General features: G+C 38.6%; 2 protein-coding genes across 5 annotated transcripts in view; both read left to right on the top strand.

The window, feature by feature from the left end:
- The window catches only part of LOC149804766 (uncharacterized), a 108,254-nt gene extending 103,938 nt beyond the window's left edge, over window positions 1–4,316 (top strand). For all 4 annotated transcript variants that reach the window (XM_089944184.1, XM_089944168.1, XM_089944177.1 and 1 more), the window contains exons 16-17: window positions 217–279; window positions 1,072–4,316. In XM_089944184.1, the coding sequence (XP_089800310.1) occupies window positions 217–279; window positions 1,072–1,110 (102 nt within the window). In that variant the 3' untranslated portion in view covers window positions 1,111–4,316. The remainder of the gene's footprint in view (window positions 1–216; window positions 280–1,071) is intronic.
- Window positions 4,317–14,938: 10,622 nt separating this feature from the next.
- The window catches only part of LOC149804765 (uncharacterized), a 67,519-nt gene continuing 57,583 nt past the window's right edge, over window positions 14,939–24,874 (top strand). Inside the window, exon 1 of the mRNA XM_089944149.1 lies at window positions 14,939–15,122. Within this exon, the coding sequence (XP_089800275.1) occupies window positions 15,102–15,122 (21 nt within the window). The 5' untranslated portion in view covers window positions 14,939–15,101. The remainder of the gene's footprint in view (window positions 15,123–24,874) is intronic.

Here is a 24,874-nt window from a genome sequence, read left to right as displayed (position 1 = left end):
TAAACTACATTTATCTTGTATTAAAACTTGTCCTGATAGTCCTCTGGCAAGTTTGGTTGCATTTTTTAAAATTATAAACCTTACATTTTTATTTCCTGCTAAACTGCATACAAAATCTCCTTTAATTTACAAATTGTGGCAATTTCTAGATTGGCACCAGTAAATGACAGTCAATACAAATTTAAGTATCCTGACCTCTGGTGTGTTTTTTTATAGGTAATTTCAGGAAACATAGATGGACTGGTGGAGGCAGTGCCAGTTAACAAGTTAGATATGCAGGTATGTTGGGAACTAATGTCATTTTCATCTCACCTTTTTCATAGGAATATGTGAGACATGACTAGCTTGTTGTCATCAACTGCCAGCACATGAACTAAGTGTTCAAGTTTTTCTGCCATTGTTCAGGTTTTTGTTCAAGTCCATAACTATGAATGAGACAGCGTGTTCTATGAAACCATTGTATTAAGAAACAGAACACTGTGCTGATCTTTGAGCTGGAATAATGAATACAGTAACTGTGGTTTGTATTTTTGTCAACTCCTTTCGGTTCCTTAGCATAAATCTTTTTATTTAAATGCTAAGAAAATACATTACGGGAGACAAGCGAAATTGTTAGATTGCTAGTGTGAAGATGTAGTGTTTTATTTCTCTTTAAAAGCTTTTTCACAATGAAATAATGGTACAGCAAGGAATGGGCATGGCTGCAGTCATAAACATATAAAGTTGAAGAATCCAAATAGTCTGAGATGTTCTTGTCCAACTTATCAAAAGGTTGTTGTTGTTGTAGTGTTTAACGCCATTTTTCAGCACACGATAGGCTATACATGGCGGCCAGTATTAATGGTGGAGGAAGAACCCTGAAAAACCCAGGGAAGAACCACCGACCCACTATCAAAAGGTGATGGTTGTTGTAACATTTGTTTTTTTTTTATAAAAATCTTCCAACACTCTTTATCCTCCATCCCAGTGATGAATGTTTTCATACATGTTATAACATAAGAGAACTTTCATGTTCATGATGTGAAGAATATATAGTACACTTACTTAGCTTATAATTATTCTGTATTACAGGCAGTGAATGACCAACCAGCATCCTCTACAGCACAGTAGACTTCCTTAGGCTGGTCACAAGTATCACATGAAGTGAATGATAAACATAATCAACAGAACAGTAGACTTCCTTAGACTAATCACAGAAATGTCATCTCTTAAACTTTTTATTGTCCTTGATATTATGCATGCTGTGTGAAAAATATACATGGGTCATCCAGTGAGGATTGCTCTGGAGCTATCAAAGTATTACCAATCATTCGATTGATATCCATTTTTCAAGTGGAAGGACATTACCAGTCAGCTGATTGATGTCCATTTTTCAAGTGGAAGGACATTACCAGTCAGCTGATTCATGCCCACTTTTTGATGTCAGGTTCTTCATGTGGACACTTACGATCTTTTGTGTCATAGTATTCAGTCTCTCCTTTTCTTCCAACTTGTACTATAATCAAGAATGTATTTTGCCATGGTATCTTATGTTGTTTGTTTGAGTTGTCATTGTCATCTTTATCACATTAGACTCATTGATCATTACCAACTTTTTAAAAAATGTTCATTTTTATTTACCTCATGTATTTAGAGTATTATTTTGTTACTATTATGTAAAACAGTTCTGTATGAACTGTGTTTTCTTATGTGAAAAAAAAACATTAAAAATGAGCTGCCTACTCCATCAACCATTTTACCATAGCTAATGGTGACTGAAAAAAGTACATCAGCCTTTTGTTCCACAACTAATGGTGGCAAAAAAGTACCTCAACCTTTTGTTCCATAACTAATGGTGACTCAAAAAAGTACATCAGCCTTTTTCTCCATAACTAATGATGACTCAAAAAAGCACATTAAGTTTTCTGCTCCCTAAATAATGGCAACTTTAAAGCAACTACAAAAGCCTTTTGTTCTGTATCTACTGCCAACTGTGAAGCAAATACATCATCAGTTATAATATGCACATGTTAAATTAACTTTTTAGTTCTTTTATGACCTTACTGTGACCAAGTCATTGTATTTTCATTGGCTGGAAAATCCAAGTTGAGACTGCTGTTAACTTGGAGAGAAAAAACTTTTAGATGTAGATCTACCTTCTTTGTGCTAGATACAAGAAATCCTGTCTTTTATCAATTTTATCTTTACATAATCAGTGTTTCATGCTTTTTCAGATTGTACTGAAATTTTACATTTCCTCATTGTATATTTTTATGTTCATTTCTTCTGTATTTTATTCATCTTCATATCTTCCTAAATTCATCAAGCTTGGAAATTTAATACATGCTGCAAGAATGGCTGTAATGAAACAAATGCAGTTCATGCATAGTCTGCAATCCATATGCAAGCATCTAGACTTCACTTATCTTTTAAAATATGAACTTCAGTTCTTATAATTATAAATAGCTATAAGCACAATTCTGAAAACAATTCTCAAGTAATAAATAAGAGAACTGTATTTTAAGAATTGTTTATAAATATTACACAATATTTGTAGATAAAGTAGTAGTTCATTTCTGGTCTTATGAACTAATAACTTCAAGTAAGCTGTACCACATGAAGCAATGTTAACAAGACTAATTGTTTTATTACAAAGACTTTGTAAAAATGCGTACTTGTCTCCGTATATTTGTGTTGTAGCAAGTATCCTAAAGTCATGCTTTGTGTAAACATGTAAACTGTATCCATTTAGGGAGTGTTTTTCTTTCTCAGTATAATCACATTGAACTGAAATAAAGGTACTTATTATAAACAAGAGCACAAGTGTAAGATTTATCATTGATAGATTAATTTGAAATTATTATTGATGAAACTGTAAAAGTGTTTTATAGACTGGTACATACTGCATCTTTTTTCTGTTGCAAAGTTCTTAATGACTACATCAACCTAAAACGAGCCTACTTATTTGGTTGAAAAATGTAGACATTGGTTAGGATTTTAGTATTGTCTTGGATGCCATCACCGCTATGCACCCACTCATCTAAGTCCAATGGGTTGGTGCTTAATTCAGCATATGTGTATAAATGATAATGTAGATAGAGACAGTTGATGCTTTGAGACCGAAGTTAACTTAGGGATTGGGAACCACAAGCTTAAGCACATGGGCAGATTAAAGGTCAAGGTCAGTCACATGATTGACATTTATTACAGAGACATGTACCATTTTTGTAAGTTATTAATATGGTTAGGTACAATGTGGTCCATTTTTACAGCAAAAACAAAATCCATTAACATTATCAATATTTTAGTAAAAACTGCTTTATACATGCACATATTTTTGTCTGTTTCTAGGTTTGACTTGGGGGAAAATGTGCTTAGTTCCTTAACCCCATAATGGATTTTCTTCATACTTTTGGTGAATTATTATAAAACTGAGGCAATTCTCTTTTGTTTGCTCAACATTTTTACCTTGGGTTTAAGGTCACAAGTTTTACAGCAGTGTTTTGGTGATAGGCTTGCTGTGCAGGCCCTGGTCTACTCAAATTACAGTCGTCACTTCATTGCAGCAATGACAACAACACTTCAACTTTTACTATATAAATCAAGCTTTCTTGAGTTTTGTTATTCCTAGAAAACGAATCTGGAAGTTTCCTCCAGTTTGGGAAAAGATTCAAATCTTTCACAGGGAATATCGAAGGCACTTTTAAAATTAAATCATTAGGAAACAATTTATTGAATGATTAAAGTCATGTTCTGCCCAGATTGTATCAGCAGTGACAGGAAATTATAGCTGATATACAGTGAAAACAGTCTGAGTTATCCCCTGTTTTACTACTCAAAACATTGCACAGTATATACTTAACTGAATTCAAGTCCAACTACAAACAACAAAATTCCTGATCTGCCATTGCCTAATATGCTGGAAGATCAGTTTCAGTGTTGTTTTTGCCACTGATTACACCTAGTAAACTGCATAGACCCAAATATGTTGTTGCATTATGCAATGCCAGACCTTTCTGCAGTTTGCAGTTTATCATAAATATGGTAGGTTTCCTGTACAGTGGCATGCTCGCAGTGGTTACTATATTTTTGTTTTAGCCCCCTTTGTCTTATCCATGAGAAATGTTGAATCTCAGTGAGGTAGTTCTAATTATTGTGGTTTTTTAACTTTCCTAATTTCATCCATTTGTAATCATGTTTGAATTGCTATGTAATTACTTAAGTAAAGTGGGAATGTTGTCTCACCTTTATGCTTTGTTGTTTTATTTTGCGATCTTTTACGAGGTCGCAGGTCAGTAAATCGATGAAGCAGTTGAAATAAAAACAAGCTATTTTTACATCTTTTCGTTTTTATTTCACATTTCCTTCTGATCTTCTCAAGGTTATGTATGACAGATTTTACAATATTTGCAATACATCGACTCTCGAAGACTGAAAACAAACAATTTTACGGGTGTTTTTATTTATTGATTTGTTTTCATTTTATTTGAAGAGCAAAGACTATGGACATAACTCCAAGAATCGATAAGAATCTATTACCTACATTTATTTTCATTCATGATCTTCATTATTACTGTCACACATTATAGTCAGTTAATTGGAGTTGTCATACACATGGCCAAAATTACCAATATTAACTACATTCACAGATTCTTGGCTGGGTTGAGGATGGATAGTATTAGGCACTGTTAACATGGAAGATTGCTTACCTGTACTGGATGCCCTGACCCTTAATCAGATTAACCATCTTTATGAGGTAAGTTTTTAGGTCACCTAAATGATGTTGGGGAGAGTTATTATGCTACCTCCAGTGGCAGTGTCCACACGTAAAATCATGTACCTCTGTACAGCCTCACTGCCTGTTGACTATTCTTTCCTAGGCAATACCTAACCCCAGAGGATGGCAAAAGTATGAAAACTTGCCAAAAGCCCTGCAAGCCCATATGGACTAGTAAGCTGCAAATGTTACTGGTCCTGTCCACCAGTCCATTACCAAATGGTCCTATGTTTCATCATACATGAATACAAAATGTAGTGAATGACTTGATGACAACTGCAGGTACACATGAATAAATATAAGCCATTAGTAAGGATATTTATGTAACCAACTTTTTAACTGGACTTAGTAGCAGATGATATGCAAGTTACTTCCCATCTCATCTTAACCAGCAGATCGGATTGCTTTGCTCTATTCATGATTGATCATCAGTAAAAATTTTTTTTTCACATGGTTTCTATTGTTTCTATTAATATGATTAAAAAAATACACATTGTCAATTAAATTTAGTAAAATGTACCTAAATATCTAATGTCCAGATGGACTATTTGTTTTTTGCTCCAGTCTGCCATGAAATCCGCTGTCATCAGATTGACAATTTAAGCAGAATAAAGGTCAAGGTCAGTCACATGATTGACCTTTATTACAGAGACATGTACCATTTTTGTAAGTTGTTAGTATGGTCAGGTACAATGTGGTCCATTTTTTTAAGCAAAAACAAAATCCATTAACATTATCAATTTTTCAGTAAAAACTGCTTTATACTTGCACATATTTTTGTCTGTTTCTAGGTTTGACTTGCTAGATGCACATATTTATGAATATCAAAATGACCATGTATCAATAGTTTCCTCTCCATCATGCTAATTTTCTATTCCAATTCACCTGAGTAATAAATAATTTTCTGCTTTGAATTACTTAAAAGGCATAAATATATATCTGATAATATTAGAAATATGAATTTTCAAATACTTAATCAAATTAAATAAATTTGTTTCCATGACTTTGTATGTTAATGAGTACTAAAGTATGATTTATGCTTTATGCTGACTTGAATGTCATCATCATTGGCGGCTCACTCTCGAGAGACTATTCGAGTAGCGCCTTTGGAGTGTGGTCTGTCTCTGGGGTTTTGGCATCATCTGCTGTGGCTGTGCAGGCATATGCACGAGTGACAGTCCCTATTTCAGTTGGTTGGTACAGACGTACTGGGAAGTCTGAGTTGCTATAGTTTCTGCCACGCTCTTCTTTCTCTCATGTTTCTCTGCCACCAGCTGGACTCTCCTCACATCAGCAACTGCTATGCCCTTGCGGACCGTCAGTCTACAGGTACCTCGATCCTCAGCCTGCACTTCTCAGCCATCAGGTGAAATGTCGCATGCCTTCATGTACCTCTTGCACACATCCTTGAAACTGAGTGAGGGGTGGCCGACTCTTCTATTGCCAGTGGCCAGCTGTCCATTTAGAATGTCCTTTGGCAGCCTCCCATCCTCCATGCGTCGGACATGTCCCAGCCATCGAAGGCGGCATTTTCTCAGCAGGGAGTACATGCTGGGGATACTTGCATGCTGCAGAATCTCACTGTGTTGGATGCGGTCTTGCCAGCTGATTTTCAGGATGCGTTTTATGCACTGTATATGGAAGGAGTTGAGCCGATGCTCTTGCCTCATATAGGTGCTCCAAGTCTCACTTCCATATAGGAGGGTGCTGAGAATGCAGTCCTGGTAGACTTGGACCTTGGTGTGCTCTGTCAGCGGGTTGTTTTCCCACACCCTCTTCATTAGCCGTGCCATGATGGTGTTTGCCTTTCCAAGCCTTTTGTCCAGCTCCACACTGAACGAGAGTGTTGCTGATGGTTGACTCCAGGTAAGTAAAGTTGTTGACTGCTTCCAGGGTGACACGGTTGATTTTGATGGAAGGGCAATGGTGGCATCTTGCACGATGACATTTGTCTTGTTCAGACTGATGGTGAGCTCAAACTGCTTTCAGGCATCAGCGAAACGGTCTCCCAGTCTCTAGAGGGCATCCTCGGTGTGGGTCACAAGAGCTGCATCATCCGCAAAGAGCATCTCCGTGATGAACACTGACCTCACTTTGGTCTTTGAGCACAGTTGTGCCAGGTTGAACAGCCTTCCGTCGGACCTGGTGTGCAGATATACGCCATCAGTGGACGAGTCGAAGGCGTAGGAAAGGAGCAAGCAGATGATCCCGAAAAGGGCTGGCGACAGCACGCAGCCCTGCTTCACGCCGCTGTTGATGGGGAAGGGGTCTGAGGAGGATCCATCTTACAGGATATCGGCATGGAAAGAGATTGTCATGCTGAGAAGTTTTGTGGGGCAGCCGATCATACTGAGAAGTTCTAATAGGCCCTTCCTGCTGACAAGGTCGAAGGCCTTAGTGAGGTCGAGGAACATCGTGTAGAGTGGCTGACCTTGTTCTCTGTTCTTTTCTTTGAGTTGTCGGAGGGAGAAGATCATGTCTGTTGTCGACCTACCTGCTCTGAATCCGCACTGGGATTCCGGGTACACACGGTCCACTAGCAGATGCGGCCTGTTGAGGATGATGAGGACGTACACTTTGCCAACGATGCTCAGGAGCGTGATCCCTCTGTAATTGTCAGTCACTGCGCTCGCCCTTGTTTTAGTAAAAAAAAGTCACAATGGTGGCATCGCACATGTCTTTGGGGACTGCTCTTTCCTCCCAGCAGATGCAGAGTAGCTCATTCAGCGGCTGAAGCATTGTCGGTTTTCCACGTTTGATAGCTTCCGGCGGGATGCTGTCGTTACCTGGTGCTTTATCGTTTGGGAGGGAATCGATGTCTTTGCTGAGTTCCTCTAAGGTGGGCACTTTGTCAAGCTCCTCCATGGTGGGCAGTTTCTGTATGCTGCTAAGGGTCGCATCGGTGACTGACGTTTCTCAGGATTATAGCTCTGAGTAGTGCTCCACCCATCTGGCCAGCTCTTGCTCACGGTCTGTGATCTTCTCTCCCGTCAGAGATTTCAGGGGGGCAACCCCTTTCACTGTAGGGCATAAAGCCTTCTTGATGCCACTGTAATACCTTGGATGTTTCCAGACTCGACGCTGCGCTGGATTCCTTCACACAGTTGCTGCCAGTACTCGTTCGTGCACTGTCTAGCGATGCGTTGGGTGATGCTTTGGGAACTTTGAGGGCAGCAAGCGTCCGTTCATTGGGGCATTTTTATAAGCTATGAAGGTTGTTCGTTTGTCCTCGATTATTGATTCCATCCTTGAAAGGTGTGCACTGAACCAGTCCTGACTTGGGCCGTTCCTTCTTGCCAAACGTCGACATGGCTGTGCTGTAGATGGCACCCTTCAGGGCGTTCCACTTGGCTATGGCATCGTGCTCTGGCAGGTCCTGGAGAGCCTGGTCCAGGGCGGACACGTACTCCTCCACCTTGAAGGGGACCGACATCTGCGCAGTGTTGATGCGAGAGCGACCTTTTGGTTTTTAGCGGTGTAGTGTGTGTGGCTGTAGACGCACCCTGCTGCACACGAGGGCTTGGTCGGAGTCGCAATCGGCACTTTGGTAACTTTTGGTGGAGAGGACGCTGTTCAGGGCAGAGCGCCTGGTGATGACCAAGTCTAGCTGGTGCCAGCGATGAGACATGGGGTGTTTCCATGACATTTTGTGTTGTGGATTACACTTGAAGAAGGTGTTTGTAACGCACAGGTTATGGTAGGTGCACTGCTCCAGCAGTCTCTGGCCGTTTTCGTTGGTCTTTCCAGTGACATGATGTCCGTAGCTAGTAGGCCATGACTCATGTTCCGCACCTAATCTGGCATTAAAGTGGCCGAGGAGGAATATTGGCTCGCCTTTAGGGCATCCTTTGATCTGTTCGTCCAGCTGCCCTTAGAATTGATCCTTTGTGTCTTCTGAAGACGTTAGGGTGGGGGCGTAGACACTGAGGATGTTGACAGGACCTGCAGCAGTGGCAAGGCGGGTGGACAAGAGACGATCAGTGCCCCCAGAGGGATCCTCAACTGAGGTCAATAGGGTGTTTTTTTATGACGAAGCCCATCCCGTGCTCTCGGTGCTTCTCAGGTTTTCGACCCTTCCAGAAGAAGGTGTAGTTTTCCGCTCTGAGGGAGTCGCTGGAGGCAAGCCTGGTTTCCTAGAGGGCAGCTATGCTGATATTTAATGTGGTGAGCTCTCTGTCGATGATGGCCGTCTTCCTGGTGTCGTCCAAACTTGACTTGAATGTACATGTTTCAAATTCAAGAAACTGAAACTAACAACATTGGCCAGGTTTCACTGTGTCATTCTAAGACAAATCCAGCCTCGGTTTTTTTTTAATGTTTCAAATTTATACTCTAAATAGAATTTTTATTGAGCCCATTCATGGGAAAATGTGCTTAGTTCCTAAACTCCATAATGGATTTTCGTCATACTTTTGGTGAACAATTATAAAACTGAAGCAATTATCTTTTGATTGCTCAACATTTTTACCTTGGGGTTAAGGTCACGAGTTTTAAAGCAGTGCTTTGATCATGGGCAAATGCAGGACGAGACCGATGTACTGGCAGCCACATCAGCACATGTTGGCTTCAACATCCACAAAGACAAGACCAAGATCCTCAGGATCAATTATGTCAGTAACAACCCAGTCACACTGCATGGAAGCCCCCTGGAAGAGGTGGAATCTTTCACGTACCTGGGCAGCATTATCAACCAGCAGGGTGGCACAAACGCAGGCGTCAAGGCAAGAATCTGAAAGGCGAGAGCAGTTTTCATACAGCTCACGAACATCTGGAGCTCCAAAGGAATTTCCTTGCCTACCAAGATCAGACTATTCAACTCAATCGTGAAGTCAGTCCTACTGTATGGAGCAGAGACCTGGAGAACCAACAAGTCGACCGTAAAGAGAATTCAGACCTTCATCAACATGCTGCCTAAGAAAAACTATCCAGATCCGCTGGCCAGACACCATCAGCAACACCAACCTGTGGCAGAGAACCTTCCAGCTTCTGGTAGAGGATGAGATCAAGAAGAGAAAGTGGGGTTGGATAGGACACACCCTACGTAAGCCGCCGACCAACATTACCAGACAGGCATTGAGATGGAACCTTCAAGGCACGCGGAGAAGGAGCCGACCAAAACACACATGGCGACGCGACCTTGTTGCGAATATCACTAAGCTGGGTCACACCTGGAGTCAGCTCGAGGGAATGGCACATGACAAGCATCTGCTGATCTTTTGTTGGGCGGCCTGTACCCCGGCAGGGATGACGGGCAAAACTACTTTGAGCATGGGCTTGCCGTGCAGGCCCTGGTCTGCTCAAATTACAGTTGTCACTTCATTGCAGCAATGACAACAACACTTCAACTTACTATATAAATCAAGCATTCTTGAGTTTTGTTATTCCTAGAAAATGAATCAGGAAGTTTCCTCCAGTTTGGGAAAAGATTCAGGTCTTTCACAGGGAATGTAAAAGGCACTTTTAAAATTAATCCATTAAGAAACTATTTATTTGAATGATGAAAGTCATGCTCTGCACAAATTGTATCAGCAGTGACAGGAAATTATAGCTGATATACAGTAAAAACAGTCTAAGTTATCGCTGGTTTTACCACTCAAAACATTGCACAGTATATACTTGACTGAATTCAAGTCCAACTGCAAACAACAAAATTTCTGATCTGCCATTGCCTAATATGCTTGAAGATCAGTTTCAGTGTTGTTTTTGCCACTGATTACACCTAGTAAACTGCATAGACCCAAATATGTTGTTGCATTATGCAATGCCAGATCACTTTGCAGTTTGCAGTTTATCGTATATATGGTAGGTTTCCTGTACAATGGGATGCTCGCAGTGGTTACCATATTTTTGTTTTAACCACCCTTTGTCTTATCCATGAGAAATGTTGAATCTCAGTGAGGTATCTCTAATTATTGTGGGTTTTTAACTTCACTAATTTCATCCATTTGTAATCATGTTTGAATTGCTATGTAATTACTTTAGTAAAGTGGGAATGTTGTCTCACATTTATGCTTTGCTGTTTTGTTTTGTGATCTTTTACAAGGTCGCAGGTGGGGGGGGGGGGGCCGAGTGGCCCACGTGGTCTAAAAGCGCTCACCGCTACGGATCCCTGCCATCTCACCTCTGTCTGCGTCGGTTCGAGTCTCGGATTCGGCAAATATGGGTATATCAGAAAACTTTCTAGTAGCTTCTCTTGGGTCGGTGGTTTTTTCCTGGGTTTCCTGGGTTCCTACTCCAACATTTATACTGGCCGCCATGTATAGCCTATCTTGTGCTGAAAAATGGTGTTAATCCTACAACAACAAGAAGGTTGTAGGTCAGTAAATCGATGAAGTAGTTGAAACAAAAACAAGCTATTTTTGCATACTCTTTTCGTTTTTATTTCACATTTCCTTCTGATCTGCTCAAGGTTATATATGGCAGTTTTTACAATATTTGCAATGAATCTACTCTCAAGGATTGAAAACAAACAAAATTGTACGGCTGTTTTTATTAATGATTTTGTCCCCGTTTTATTTGAATGGCAAAGATTATAGACATAACTCCAAGAATCGATTAGAATCTATTACCTACATTTATTTTCATTCATGATCTTCATTATTACTGTCACACATTATAGTCAGTTAACTAGAGTTGTCATACACATGGCCAAAATTACCAATATTAACTACATTCACAGACTCTTGGCTGGGTTGAGGATGGATAGTATTAGGCACTGTTAACATGGAAGATAGCTTACCTGTACTGGATGCCCTGACCCTTAATCAGATTAACCATCTTTCTGAGATACGTTTTGGGTCACTTAAATGAAGTTGGGGAGATTTACTGTGCTACCTCCAGTGCCAGTGTCCACACGTAAAATCATGTACCTCTCTGTACAGCCTCATTGCCTGTTGACTATTTCTTCCTAGGCAATACCTAACCCCAGAGGATGGCATAAGTAGGAAAACTTGCAAAAAGCCCTGCAAGCCCATATGGACTAAGCTACAAATGTTACTGGTCCTGTCCACCAGTCCATTACCAAATGGTCCTATGTTTCATCATACATGAATACAAAATGTAGTGAATGACTCAAGGACAATTGCAGGTACACATAAATAAATATTAACCCTTAGTAAGGATATTTATGTAACCAAAACTGAAAAAAAAAAGAAAAATAGAAAATAAAATGTTTATAAAATCTGTTAATATATCATTATTAAATAGTGTTTAAAGTAATAATATCATGGCCACTGTTTATTGACTAGGACAGTGCTGTCAGCTGTCTAGATGATCCAGATCTATATATATCCCATCTAGAGATGGGACATCATAACATGATGATTCTGTTGATGACCAGTCTAAATCACTGATGAAAATCAGGAGATTCGTCCACTGGCTTGTCATCAATGACTGCATCAGAACTGTGACCAGGCTTTAAAGACAAGGCTAGGGTATCCAACCATGAAATTAGTCTGCAGAAAGACAAGTTCCAGCAATATATTGCGAACTAGCGTTTTTGCGATTGGGGTTTTATATTGATCTACATGGTTTGCAAAAGATTAGATTGAGGGGATCGTTGGTAATCCAAGGGGAATAATGTAATCAAACTATTCAGAACGTCGTTTTCGTTTGTTAAAGATGTATAACCTTTGAATAGCTCTTCATTCATTGGCTTTTGGGTGATTGTAGTCTTTGATGATATCCAAATACCACGCCATGTTAACTTTGGGAATCGGAAGTAGCATGTGTCATCAATTTTTAACTGGACTTAGTAGCAGATGATATGCAAGCTACTTCCCATCTCGTCCTACCCAGCAGATCGGATTGCTTTGCTCTATTCATGATTGATCATCAGTAAGAATTTATTTTTCACATGGTTTCTATTGTTTCTATTAATATGATTAAAAAAATACACATTGTCAATTAAATTTAGTAAAATGTACCTAAATATCCAATGTCCAGATGGACTATTTGTTTTTTGCTCCAGTCCGCCATGAAATCCGCTGGCATCAGATTGGCAATTTTGTTTTCTGGATGGTGTTAAAGGCTCTGACTTTTTACATACCAGTGTTGAATTTTCCAGTGATGTGCAGCAAATCACCTTTAAAACTCCTTAATTTGCACAAACTCAGCAAAGTTTGGGAGGGGACCCGAGTGGTCTAAAGCGCTCTCCGTTACGGAACACTGCCATCTCACCTCTGTATGCGTGAGTTCGAGTCTCGGATTCGGCTAATGTAGGTATGTGAGAAAGTTTGCCAGTAGCTTCTCATGGGTCGGTGTTTTTTTCTTCCGGGTTCTTCCTCCACCATTAATACTGGCTGCCATGTATAGCCTATCGTGTGCTGAAAAATGGCGTTAAACCCTACAACAACAACAAAGTTTGGGAACTGATTCCTTTAGAATCAGTTATTGTTTCGTGAGTAGTCTGATACTGTGTCAATACATGTATATACTGAGAAGACACACAGGACTGTAGCACAATCATTTTATTTTCCGTGGTTAAACCAGGATATTTTTGTATTTTTTAATTACATATGACCCTGATTATCACCTTTAAAAGCGGGTTGTTCCTGAAATGTTGATCAATACAAGTCAGGTTAATTGCTCCAGATATGTTTTTGGTCGGTACAATTCAGGCTAATTGTTCCTGACAAGTTCTTGATGAATAAAAGTCAGGTTAATTGTTCATGGTCCAAAAATACAAACTTGGATGTTTGTATCAATCAGACACTAGTTATAAAAAGGGAAGCAATTTAGCTGTATTGTATATGTATTTTTTTTTTTAATTTTTAAAAATGATAATATACACAGATATAAATTTATTTATTTCTTATTCCCCAAATTATGGACTATAGCTAATAACAGTAACTGGTTAAAAAGTGGAAAATTGCCTGTAGAAATGTGAATCTGCATTATTAGTTAAGCTGCTGTGTTTAGCTCAAGTTGTTTTTGAATCCTATATGCAAACTGTATACTTTGAATCAGAAACATGGTGGGGGGGATGCAGTTTAATTAGTACTACATCATGAAACTAGATGAAAACTAACCCGTATTTCACACTTCAATGAATGGTTAAATTTGTCAGATATTCAGTTTTTTTTCTGGAACTCTCTGGAATGATGCAAAATTTTGTAGAATAATTTTGGTAGAGATGATTTCACAGTGCATTCTGTGAGGGTCAGCGTGATACGTATACATTAGGTTTGACATATAGGTTAGACTCTCCATAAATTGTTGACTGTGAGGGATGGAATCTGTTCTGGTTGGGACAGGAAATGAATTTTATTTGGGGTTCGCTTGGCTAATGCTCCCATGACTACACAAGTATTTTGCACATTGTTATACATCTATAGCTAGAATCATGAAATTGGCTGAGAGGATGTATCTTGACGAGTATTCACTTTCACAAAACTAGGTCACTGATATCCTTAGTTCCCGCCTTTCCTACTTAGGGTCAATTTTCTTTTAAGTTTCTCAAACACATTTCATGTTAGATTTGTCAAACTTTACGATTGTATGCAACTATATTGATGCTATACCCATGCGACAATAAAAGGTCATTGTGACCTCTGTCTAGCTCCTGACTGCATAGAATGTTTGCATTTTCATACATACTTTTATTCCTGGAATCATGAAATTTAATAAGGAAAGGCTTGCATCTTGACGGTAGCTAAACATTGATTTAATGACAATACACTTGATGAGTTAAAGGATAGCAATAGTACATGTACTGTTCGAATTTCCCCTGACCCTTGCCACTCCATTTTTTGATATTTGGACATTTATGTTGGGGTGTAGGGTCAGAGCGCATTCCCTATCGAAAAGTTGGAATTCGCAGACACCTTTTGCTGTCGGCATGTGGTAGCCGCTTTCTAGCCGATCCAGCACACTTGAACGACCTTTCATCAAGATATACCTGCATGAAATCGTGTCGGCGAATTCCATCTTTTCGATAAGGAATGCGCTCTGACCCTACACCCCAACATAAATGTCCAAAAATCAAAAAATGGGGTGGCAAGGGTCAGAGGAAACTCGGACTATACATGTACTTGATTGACAGTATACAGTTAAATGCTATTTACGCATTTTTTTTAGAAATATGGCACCGAATTTGTTTCTACACAAATAAGGTCGAGTCCTATATTTACAGCGAAGGTCACTCAACAAGAGATGTAGACGATGTTTACACGTTTTGCATTCCCCGCAGTTGTCTGACATTGAAAAGCAGCCGTACACTCAGGCAGACGTATACTGTATGTGGTGTTTGTCCTTGACCCGGATCCAGCAGCCTGTCTGCATAAGCATTCCTCTCACAGACGGTTAAAATATTTGGAACTGACCAGTTGTTGTTGCAGTACATGTCATGGCTAGCCATAAGAAACGGGTAAGTGCTTATTGACATAGGGTGTACAAGCATAATGTGACTTATTTCAAGCAAGCGTTTCGACAGCAATAGGCCGTCTGCTTCATTTGCAGACGTTTACTAGAACGGTCTGGGTAAAATATTTTACAGCGGAGTGATGGATACTCTTAATTTTCTTTGTAACGAGCCTTTGTGCGGCGAGACACGTATGTTTAACTTTGCGTTGCCGTCAAATTTGTGTTTATGTAGCTAAAGTTTGTTTGTAGACAAGTCATAATAATTCCGTATACTATATAGCAGGGAAACCTCAACCTGTTGTCCTTAAATGGCTCTCAGATTTTTCTTATCATACCGCACAGTCATCGTTAACATTTCCATACAGCGAGCCGAAAAAACCAATCCCCGCAAAATTAATTATTCTACGTCTCACGTTCGCTTACCATAGCTGGCAGCAACACATCTTAATCGAGTCCTTGCTAACGCTTTATATGATGCAGACGGTTGAATTTCAAGTGATTGAGTGTAATACGAATGATTGAGTGTAATACGAGTGATTTATTTGTGTGTAACGTCCACACGTTGTTGTTGAGTTTAATTATAGTGGCGTGCGCACAATTGTGCATGTGCCACTTTTTTTCTGACTGCACCACATCCTGCTAGTTGTTCCTGGGGAAGGGAATGGTGCCACCTCCCTCAGGCTTTTATGGGTTCAAGGAACCCTGATAGTTTTGCCTCAATCTGTGGGTCCATAAAGGTCCCTTACAGTTAAATGGTTAGCTGTCATTAGTGGGAAGGAGAGCTCTGGAACGGTCCTGGTTGCTTCACATCGCTGGTTTCTTGTTGCATTTGCCTGGTGTTTCTTGCGTTTTTTTTTATTTTATTTTTTATTTTTATTTTCCCCCTTCAAAATGTTCTTAAAAGGTGTGTGTGTTCTATGCTGTTTATAGAGGTTGTTAGTAGCAATCATGTACGAAGAGAGATTTTCAAGGTTAATATGGTATTACTAGTCGAGGTGTTTAGGGAGTGCTTCCTACGCTGTTATTTATAAGTTTTTAGATATTGCCTGTTTAAGTTATTTATTTATTAATGTTTTTAGAGACTGAATGTTATTTATACTTTATTTAGCAAGAGACAAGAATCCTAGCCGGTTACACGGTTCGTTAAAGTCATCTAGGACCGGAGTCCTAACTGATTACTCGGTTCGTTAAGGACATCTGGTCCATCGGTATATATTGTAACATAGTCCGGGTATTTTTGGTTGATTTCGTTTACCAGTACAGGTTTTAGTAAGTTTTCTTGTCCTTATTTATTGCCTAATTTGGTAGCTTCACTGTTAATCCTTGGTGGTTTTTGTAACCATGGTGATTTGTTCTGGTCTGTATTGTTTGTTACCTGTTTTTTTAGTAGAGGTATCTTTTCTCTTAGTTCAAGGATTACTTTGCCACTTGGTGTGGTGGGTGTGATTTTGGGTTTGAAGACAACTTTACACTTGTTTATAGCTATTTTGGTGGGAGGGTTGTCTGGGTGGGTATCTAATCGAATGGAGTATCGGAGGAGCAGTTCTTGCCTACGTAATTTTAAGGGTAGTTCTCCTGTTAGTGTTTGTAGTTCTTCTAATGATGTTGAGGGAAGTGTTCCTGTGCATAATAGTATGGTTTTCTCTGGATAGTGACAAGTTTTTGTAGCACAGGTTGCTTAGCCAAGTTATATGCTTGGCAACCATAATCCAGTTTTGATCTAATTAGGGTCTTATATATCGTGAGGAGGGTTTCCAGGTTGGATCCCCAGTCAGTCCTTGTGATGTTCCTGAGTAAATTGAGATCTTTGTTACAATTCTGGGTGAGTTGTTCACTATGCTGTTTCCATATGAGGTGGTTGTCAAAGAACATTCCTAGGAATTTTACTACTGTTACGTATTTGATTAATTGATTTTGTATATAGAAGTTTGGATAGACTAGGTTGTTATTTCGTTTGGGGTTGAATACGATTGCCACAGTTTTTTCATGAGATATTTTGAAACCCCATTTGTCCCTCTGCTGGATTTCTTTAACTAGTTTTATTGGCAGGATTTCCATTCCTCCATATGCCACTATTATCTGCATATTGTGACAAGTTTATTTTTGTGGAGGCTGCATTGAGGTTAAGGTCGTTTACCATTAGGTTAAATAGTAGGGGACTTATTACACTGCCTTGCGGGGTGTTCCATTTTCAAGTGAAAATTCTTCCGAATGGGTGTTGCCTATTCTCGTGGCTATTTTCCGGCCTGTGAGTAAATCGCCAATCCAGTTGAACAAGCGTCCATTTATTCCAAATTGGTTTAATTTGGCCATTAGTCCATTGGTCCATACTAAGTCGAACGCTTTTTCTAGGTCTAGAAAAACTGCTATGAGGTTGCGATCGGTTTTCCTATGTGCGTTAAAAGCGAGTTTGATGTCTGTTCCCAATCTGAGGAGTTGGTCAGTGGTGGACCGTTTGTTCCGAAAGCCACATTGATTTATGGAGAGTAGGTTATTGGTTTCTAGGTGGTGTTTGACCCTATTTGCGATTATTGTCTCCATTATTTTGCAAATATTGTTTGTAAGGGAGATGGGTCGGTACGAATTTATGTTGTTGGGATCTTTACCTAGCTTGGGGATTGGTATTACTATGGTCTGTTTCCATTTGGTGGGTAGTTGGCCTTTATCCCATATCCTATTAAAGAGTTTGATCATGACTATTGTTATATTGATAGGTAGTTTTTTTAAAAATTATAGATAATATAACCTAACTGATCCTTACCAGGTGATGTTTCGTTTTTGGATCGTAGGGCTATCTCCCATTCATGTACTGTGATGTCGCTATTTAGGTGAGATTCTTTTGTTCCTTGGTCTTGAAACATTTGAGGTTGGGTTTCCTTCATTAGTTTTTTGTGTTTTTGAAAGTTTCTGGTGTGGTTATTGTTGCTACTCATGTTCGAAAAATGCTTCGCTAGGAGGTCTGCCTTATCTTTATTTGTTATGGCATTTTTAATTTTTGGGCTGAGGTAGTTGCTTTCCCTTTTATGGCTTTTATCTTGTCCCATATTTGTTTTGAGTTTGATTTTAGACTCAGTTTAGAGCAAAAGATTAATTTTAGAAGTTTTTGTAGTTTGTTTTAGTGCTTTTTCTTTATCTTTATATTGCTGGAAGTAGATATAATTTTTGGTGCGTTTATATTTATTTAAGACCCTTTTTTGTCTTTATGTGCTATAGTGCACTGTTTAGTCCACCATGGTACAGGGTTTTTATTTTGGATATTAGTTGTCTTTGGGATGTATCGGTTAGCTGCATCTATAATTGTGTCTGTTATGTTATCATACTACATGTCAATATTTGGGCTTTCTAAGTTGCCTGGATTTACTCTAGCTAGTAATAATTGGAATTAGTCCCAGTCTGCCTGTTGGTACCGCCATTTAGGTGGGGTTTCGTTTGGAATGTGTTGAGTTTTTATTTGAGTATTGATTGTGATGGGGAAATGGTCACTTCCTAACGCATCTTCGTGATCCACCCACCAATTTGTGATTTGAGCCAATTTAGGGGTAGTGATGGTTTGGTCTATGGCTGAGAGAGTGCCATCCTCAGGGTTTAATCTAGTGTTCGACCCGTCATTTAAGATGACCAGATTGTTCTCATTTATCCATTTTTCAACCATTTTCCCTCTTTGATCTTTCTTTTTACCTTCCCATAATTCACTGTGTGCGTTGAAGTCGCCACAGATAATTAGATTGTTGTTGTTATTATTAGTGATTGCTCTTAGTGAGCTTAGGTTGGTAGGGCAGAAGGTACCCCCTGGGTCGTATGCATTTATTATTTGAATGTTTGTGGTTCCTATATTTATAATTACTGACATTATTTCGATGCTATTATTGACGTTTAGGTTAGAGAGTACTTCTGTTATTTCATAGTAGATTAGTGTATCTATCAAAAAAATTGCTAGTCCACCCCCTTTCTGTCCCTTGGGTCTGTTTTTAAAGATTCCCTAGGTATAGCCTTGTAGTTTGGGCAGGCGTTTGTGTTCTTGTGTTATGAGGGTTTCCTGTAGGCAGATTACGTCTGGTTTTACGGCCGTATTATTCAGTTTGTTCTGCAGTTCTGATAGGTTTTTAAAGATTCCTCTGCAGTTCCATTGCCAGATGGTGATTTATTATTTTTTGTACTATCCATTTTTGACATTGTCTTTATCTGTTAGTCTTGTGGTCCAATCAGCTAGTATGGTGAAAATGGGTTTGAGTGTTCTCATTATGCTATTGAGATCTTGTATTAGAGTTCCTGTTGTTAGGTTCATTGCTTCCTGTATTAATTCTGTGTTGGGGTGAGCAGCAGAGAGGGCGAACAGACCCAAGAATTCCGACAAAAAAATAAAACCTTCATGGAAATCTAATCCGCAGAAAGGTCCAGATTTTTACAAATAAACGCTTCCTCGGATGTTTTTATTTTTGTTGAAACCAACCCCATCAATAAAACCTTAGTTCGAAATAGTAGCTTAAAAATAAAGTACTCTACATGTTTATTTATTTTTTGTTTCCTCCACTGGACGACCAACATTGGTAGGCGCCCTCTCTGCTGCTATTAATTTTAATTTTTTTTAAAAATCAGAAACATTAAAAGATTTTATCAAGACCTACACGATATCTTGTTCTTGGATCATCTAAATTTATTGTTATAAATTCATGCGGAGTAGCTTGCGCTCGTGAGAAGAAATTTCTGAATTTATTATAATCCATATCACCGCTGCACCAGGTTTGATGAATATTTCTCATCGTGTGTGTATCAACTCCATTAAACACAACTAAAATATTGCAATTGTCTCTAATTACTTTTGGTATTTGTGTATACCGTTGAGTAACATAGATCACGTCTGTATTTTAATGTCTGCCGCGAGAAAATATTCTGGCTGGATTTGTTTGTTTATCTAGCATCACATGATCATACACAACTAAATTATTAATAAATCCGTCTAAAACATCAACGGACGGTGCTTCATCAGTATCGGTTATAAACTCTATAACTTAATTATCTTCATCCAGTCATCTTGCATTTTCATTGAAATCTTTAAGTACATCATAACACCTCTGATCATCAACGGATGGTGCTACCAAATATAATTTATCCTATTTCAACCATCTCATTATCAAATTAAGTAATAATTGCGTCTTACCCGATCCAGATGGTCCTATGATAATCATTCTGATGGAATTGGGTAACGCAGGGTGGTGTTTAACTGGCTCTCGTCGCCGAGTTGCTGAGAAATCAATTATATCCATATATTTTATAACATTAATTTATATTGTTTACGCTGTAAAATTAAAACTCCAACTACTGATTTAGCTACGGTTACAACAAAAAATAAAAAAATAGCGTATGGTGGAAAATATTCTGTATGCGGTAGAAAATTTTCATTTTTACCTAATAAGCGCGGTGGTGATACTGCTAATTTGATGTCAGAGTTTCCAGGTACTCCATGGGCTAAATACCAAGGAGAAAAACATCTACCAGGATATAATTATTGCGGTCCTGGTACCAGACTTGATATCAGACTTGATAATCAGGATCAACCAAAACCAGGCGAGGAACCAATAAACGCTATTGATCGAGCTTGTCACGCTCATGATGTAGCTTATAAAAGTAAAAATCTACAAGATAGGCATATTGCAGATGTGAAATTAATTCATGCGCTAGATTCTATAAAAAATAAAAATATTAAAGAAAAATTAGCTAATTGGTTGGTAAGATCTGCGATGAAAGGTAAACTCGTATTAGGGTCTGGTAATATATAATGGAATCAATTTATTATTCACCAAGAGGATACTGGAGAGGCAAAGCAGCAATTAGTAAACTTGCTGATGCAGCAGCGGTTAAACATTCTACTGCTAAAGCGTGGTTATCCAAACAAGCAATATGGCAAATTTATCTACCACCACCGAAACGAATTCAGTACGCATATTTCGATGTTAGTGTTCCTAATGAAGTTCATCAAGCAGATATTCTGTTTTTACCGCATGATACTGTACGTAGAAAAACGTACAAGTACGCGCTAACTGTAGTTGATGTTGCAAGTAGATATAAAGAAGCAGAACCATTATCAGCAAAGACAGCATCTGAAGTAGCAGATGCGTTTGAACGAATTTGTCAACGAGGACCATTACGATGGCCACAATTATTACAGGCTGATCCTGACAAGGAATTTCTTGGTAGAGTATCATCGTTGATGAAACAACATAATACCAAAATACGACGAGGGCATACTGCAATTCACCGTGATCAGGCAATTGTGGAGCGATTTAATCGAACACTTGCTGAGCGGTTATTTGGATATCAATATGCAAAGGAATTTATTCAGGATACGAGATCTCGTGAATGGGTTGCAAGATTACCAGGTGTGATAGCTGCATTAAATATTGAGATTACACGAACAATCAACATGAAACCTATTAATGCAATTACAAAAAAAAATATACCAATACAACGACGTGATTTAACACAGCCAGTATTAGGTAATATTACTGTAAGATATGTATACGAGCCTGGTGAACTTGAAGGTGGTAAAAAAAAAGAGCGACTGATCCTATTTGGAGTGTTACCACACACAAGAAATCCACCATGACAAGATCCCCAGGTAGACCTGCAATCTACAGATTAGATTCGGCTGCTTCTCAACGTGGATTTGTACGTGAACAACTACAAATAATTCCAGAGGATACACAACTACCACCGCGATCACTTAACTAGCGCCGCGACGTCGATTACACTCGAGACAGGTCAACATCACATTTTCTCGTGTATGACCGCGACTATTATCTTTTCTGTCTACGGTAAATTGTCTTGAATCATTATTCGAGTACCTCCACAGCATTATACAATTACAACTTGCGCAATGATTATTCTGCTGCTGTTTTAACTCAATAATAAATTCAGCATCAAGATCAAAGTCGTGTTTATTTTTTTTGTCAGATTGTTTGTATCAGATTAATTTTTTTCTTATTATATCATCATCGATGATTTAAATTTATCAACGATTTCAGGAATTATAATTCTACGTAATTGAGATATTTTTCTGACCCTCGATACCGCTAAATAGACTAAATTTGACCACTCAATACGATCGTCTACAATCCAGACTCGTGTATCAGAAATAGTTAATCCCTGAGACGAGTGGATCGTCATAGCGTATCCCAACACCCATGGAGATTTGTCAGCGTGTAATGCATCTTCGACTACACTGATATCAACGGCGACAATATCATTTAATACGAGATTTTGCTTCTCAGTCTGTCCTGGAATATCAACATTAATATTCTGTTTTCGTGTATCTGATGGTCTGTAACATAGCGGTACGGGCAATTCTGAATATTTTTCTTTATGCAGCTGAAATAACTGCTGTTGTAAAGCGTCTCTGATTATTTTTCTGCTTGCTCCTATCAAATCGTTGGGTCTCCATAAATTCAAAAAATCGTTCATTGAGGTCTCTGAGATTACTCCGCGTATTATTTCACACTGAATTTTGTTTGATTGTAATCTGATTAATTTTTTAAATTCCTTTAAATTTGCATCGAGAGCTCTATGATCATCATCTATGTCTTCGTAATAATCAACGAAATTTTTTAACCAATCATGTGGAGATGGTCCAACAAAAGGCGGCGGTTGACCATGATCGACACACATTATTATAGCGGTATTTTTCGTCAGCAACCAATCAAGAAACGTTTTTAATGTATTCAATGACACCGTACATATCTCGTCCCAAATAATTATTTTAGGTATATATTTTTCTCCCATTCGTTCAGGAGTCCATGTATCCCCGCGCCACCGAAAGAAACTATGATACGTGCATGATTGTACTTGCCGTTGTTTCATCTCTCGAGCAAGTCTGTGTGTGGGTGTCAACACGATCATATCTGAATTTCTAAAAACATTAATTGCTCGAGTCGTCTTGCCGCATCCACCAGGTCCATTGAGATATACTGTCTTATATCTAGTTATTGGATCACTCACTGACGGCGCTTTCGATATTTCTGATATTTTATTACATTTACGATAAAAATTTATCTTCGGAACATCTGCTGATTCTGTATAATTGTGTAATATTTCTTCTTTTAATCTCCACGAACTCCATCGTTCATCATTACTTGTAAATTCCATGACAGATTCTAAATATTTACTCGAAATATAAAACGAATATGTTGCGACTCTGACTGCGGTCTCAGGAAATCTATTAATCATCGATAATAAATTTATGGAAACATAAGCCAACATAGAAGATCTTAGATGAGTATACTGTGGGGAGACATCATTTATGTAACTAACGATCGTACCCAATTTTGTTCCGTCGGATAAATAAACACTTTCTCGATTCACAAATATATTTCTCGCTGTTGTATCAGCAATTATAAAATCGTACTCGGCATCATCTAGAATTAATCGTGCGTGATGTCTTTTATGATCATATGCACCACCCTGAGTAAATTTACCTATACTTTTTCTACCCAGATCTTTTGCGGTTTTAAGTTTAATCTCGAGTATTTTAGGAGCTTCTTTGATAATATCATCTTCGGAAACATCAGGACATTTTCCCTTAAATTCGTTAATAACTTCATCGAGATTGATAGAATCTGGCATGGGCAACCAAACTTCGGTCTGCGCGTGGTATGATATAATTGCGTCACTGACAACCAACGATGTCAGTACCGCACAATCTAGCATATATCGTAATAAAACTTTAGGCGCCCAACGTTTTTCACAAAAATGTCTGCCAAACCAAACATAACAAATTTTGTGGAGATTTTCGTTAAATTCAAATGATTCAACACAAGCGAATCCAGTCAGATCAAAATCAGGTAATGGTCCATTAATTGCCACTCGCGTCATCTCGTTTGTAGGGTGACCAAATCTTTTAAATGCACAGAATAATCTCCGTTACCTAGAAAACTTCCCGGATAACATGCAACCATATCAACCGAAATAACATCATTGTAATTATACTTGGTATTCCATAATCAGCCGTGTCCGTATTCGACGCAACTTGCGCGTACGTCCTCGAGTAAATCAAATCGTGTTGGTTTCCATGAATTTTTTTCTCTAGCGAAATGAGCCGCAACAGATGGAACGGTAAAACAATTAGTTAGTAACTTGTTAGTATTTTCGGTGGAGTGCTTGCACTCTAAAAACTTCCCCGCAAGATTTTTCATCTCGTCGTGGAGATATTCTATTCGATATATTTCACCGTTTGGTCTAACAAACTGATCAAATCCACCTTCCTCATTACTTTTAAATAACCATACTGATACAGGATCGTTTTTACTTATTTCGTTAATAAAATCAAACATGTTTCCCCCCCCCCCATATCTGAGGGGTAAAATCTAACAGTTCAATCACGTGGAAATATTGTTACTGCGCTAGTCCATGCATGCGCGTTATGATCAATAATATTTATTGGAGCTCCTTTCGATTTATATTTTGATTCGTACAGTACTTCTCCCGTTATCGTTGATACTTTGATTGGAAATTTTTATATTTTTCCTAATTCAGCAACATCTTTTATTGTAGCACCGGTATCCTTAACTGAATCGGCCCAAGAGTTTATTTTTTCACGTCTTAAATCAGTTAATCCGTTTCCACGCATCGCGTTTGTAAAGTGTTCTATTACTCGTTCAGCCACACAACTTAATCTTGAAAATTTCATGGGTGCCAGTTTATCAACGCTGGGTTTTTTATTTATCTCATAGATTCCATAAATAACTGCTGTTACAGGGTACGCTC

Source organism: Sinohyriopsis cumingii, chromosome 2 (assembly GCF_028554795.1).
Source record: "Sinohyriopsis cumingii isolate HCF-2022 chromosome 2, ASM2855479v2, whole genome shotgun sequence".
Taxonomy (NCBI): Eukaryota; Metazoa; Mollusca; class Bivalvia; order Unionida; family Unionidae; genus Sinohyriopsis; species Sinohyriopsis cumingii.
The sequence above is the reverse complement of the archived record's forward strand: the minus strand, read 5'-3'. Positions and strand labels throughout refer to the sequence as shown.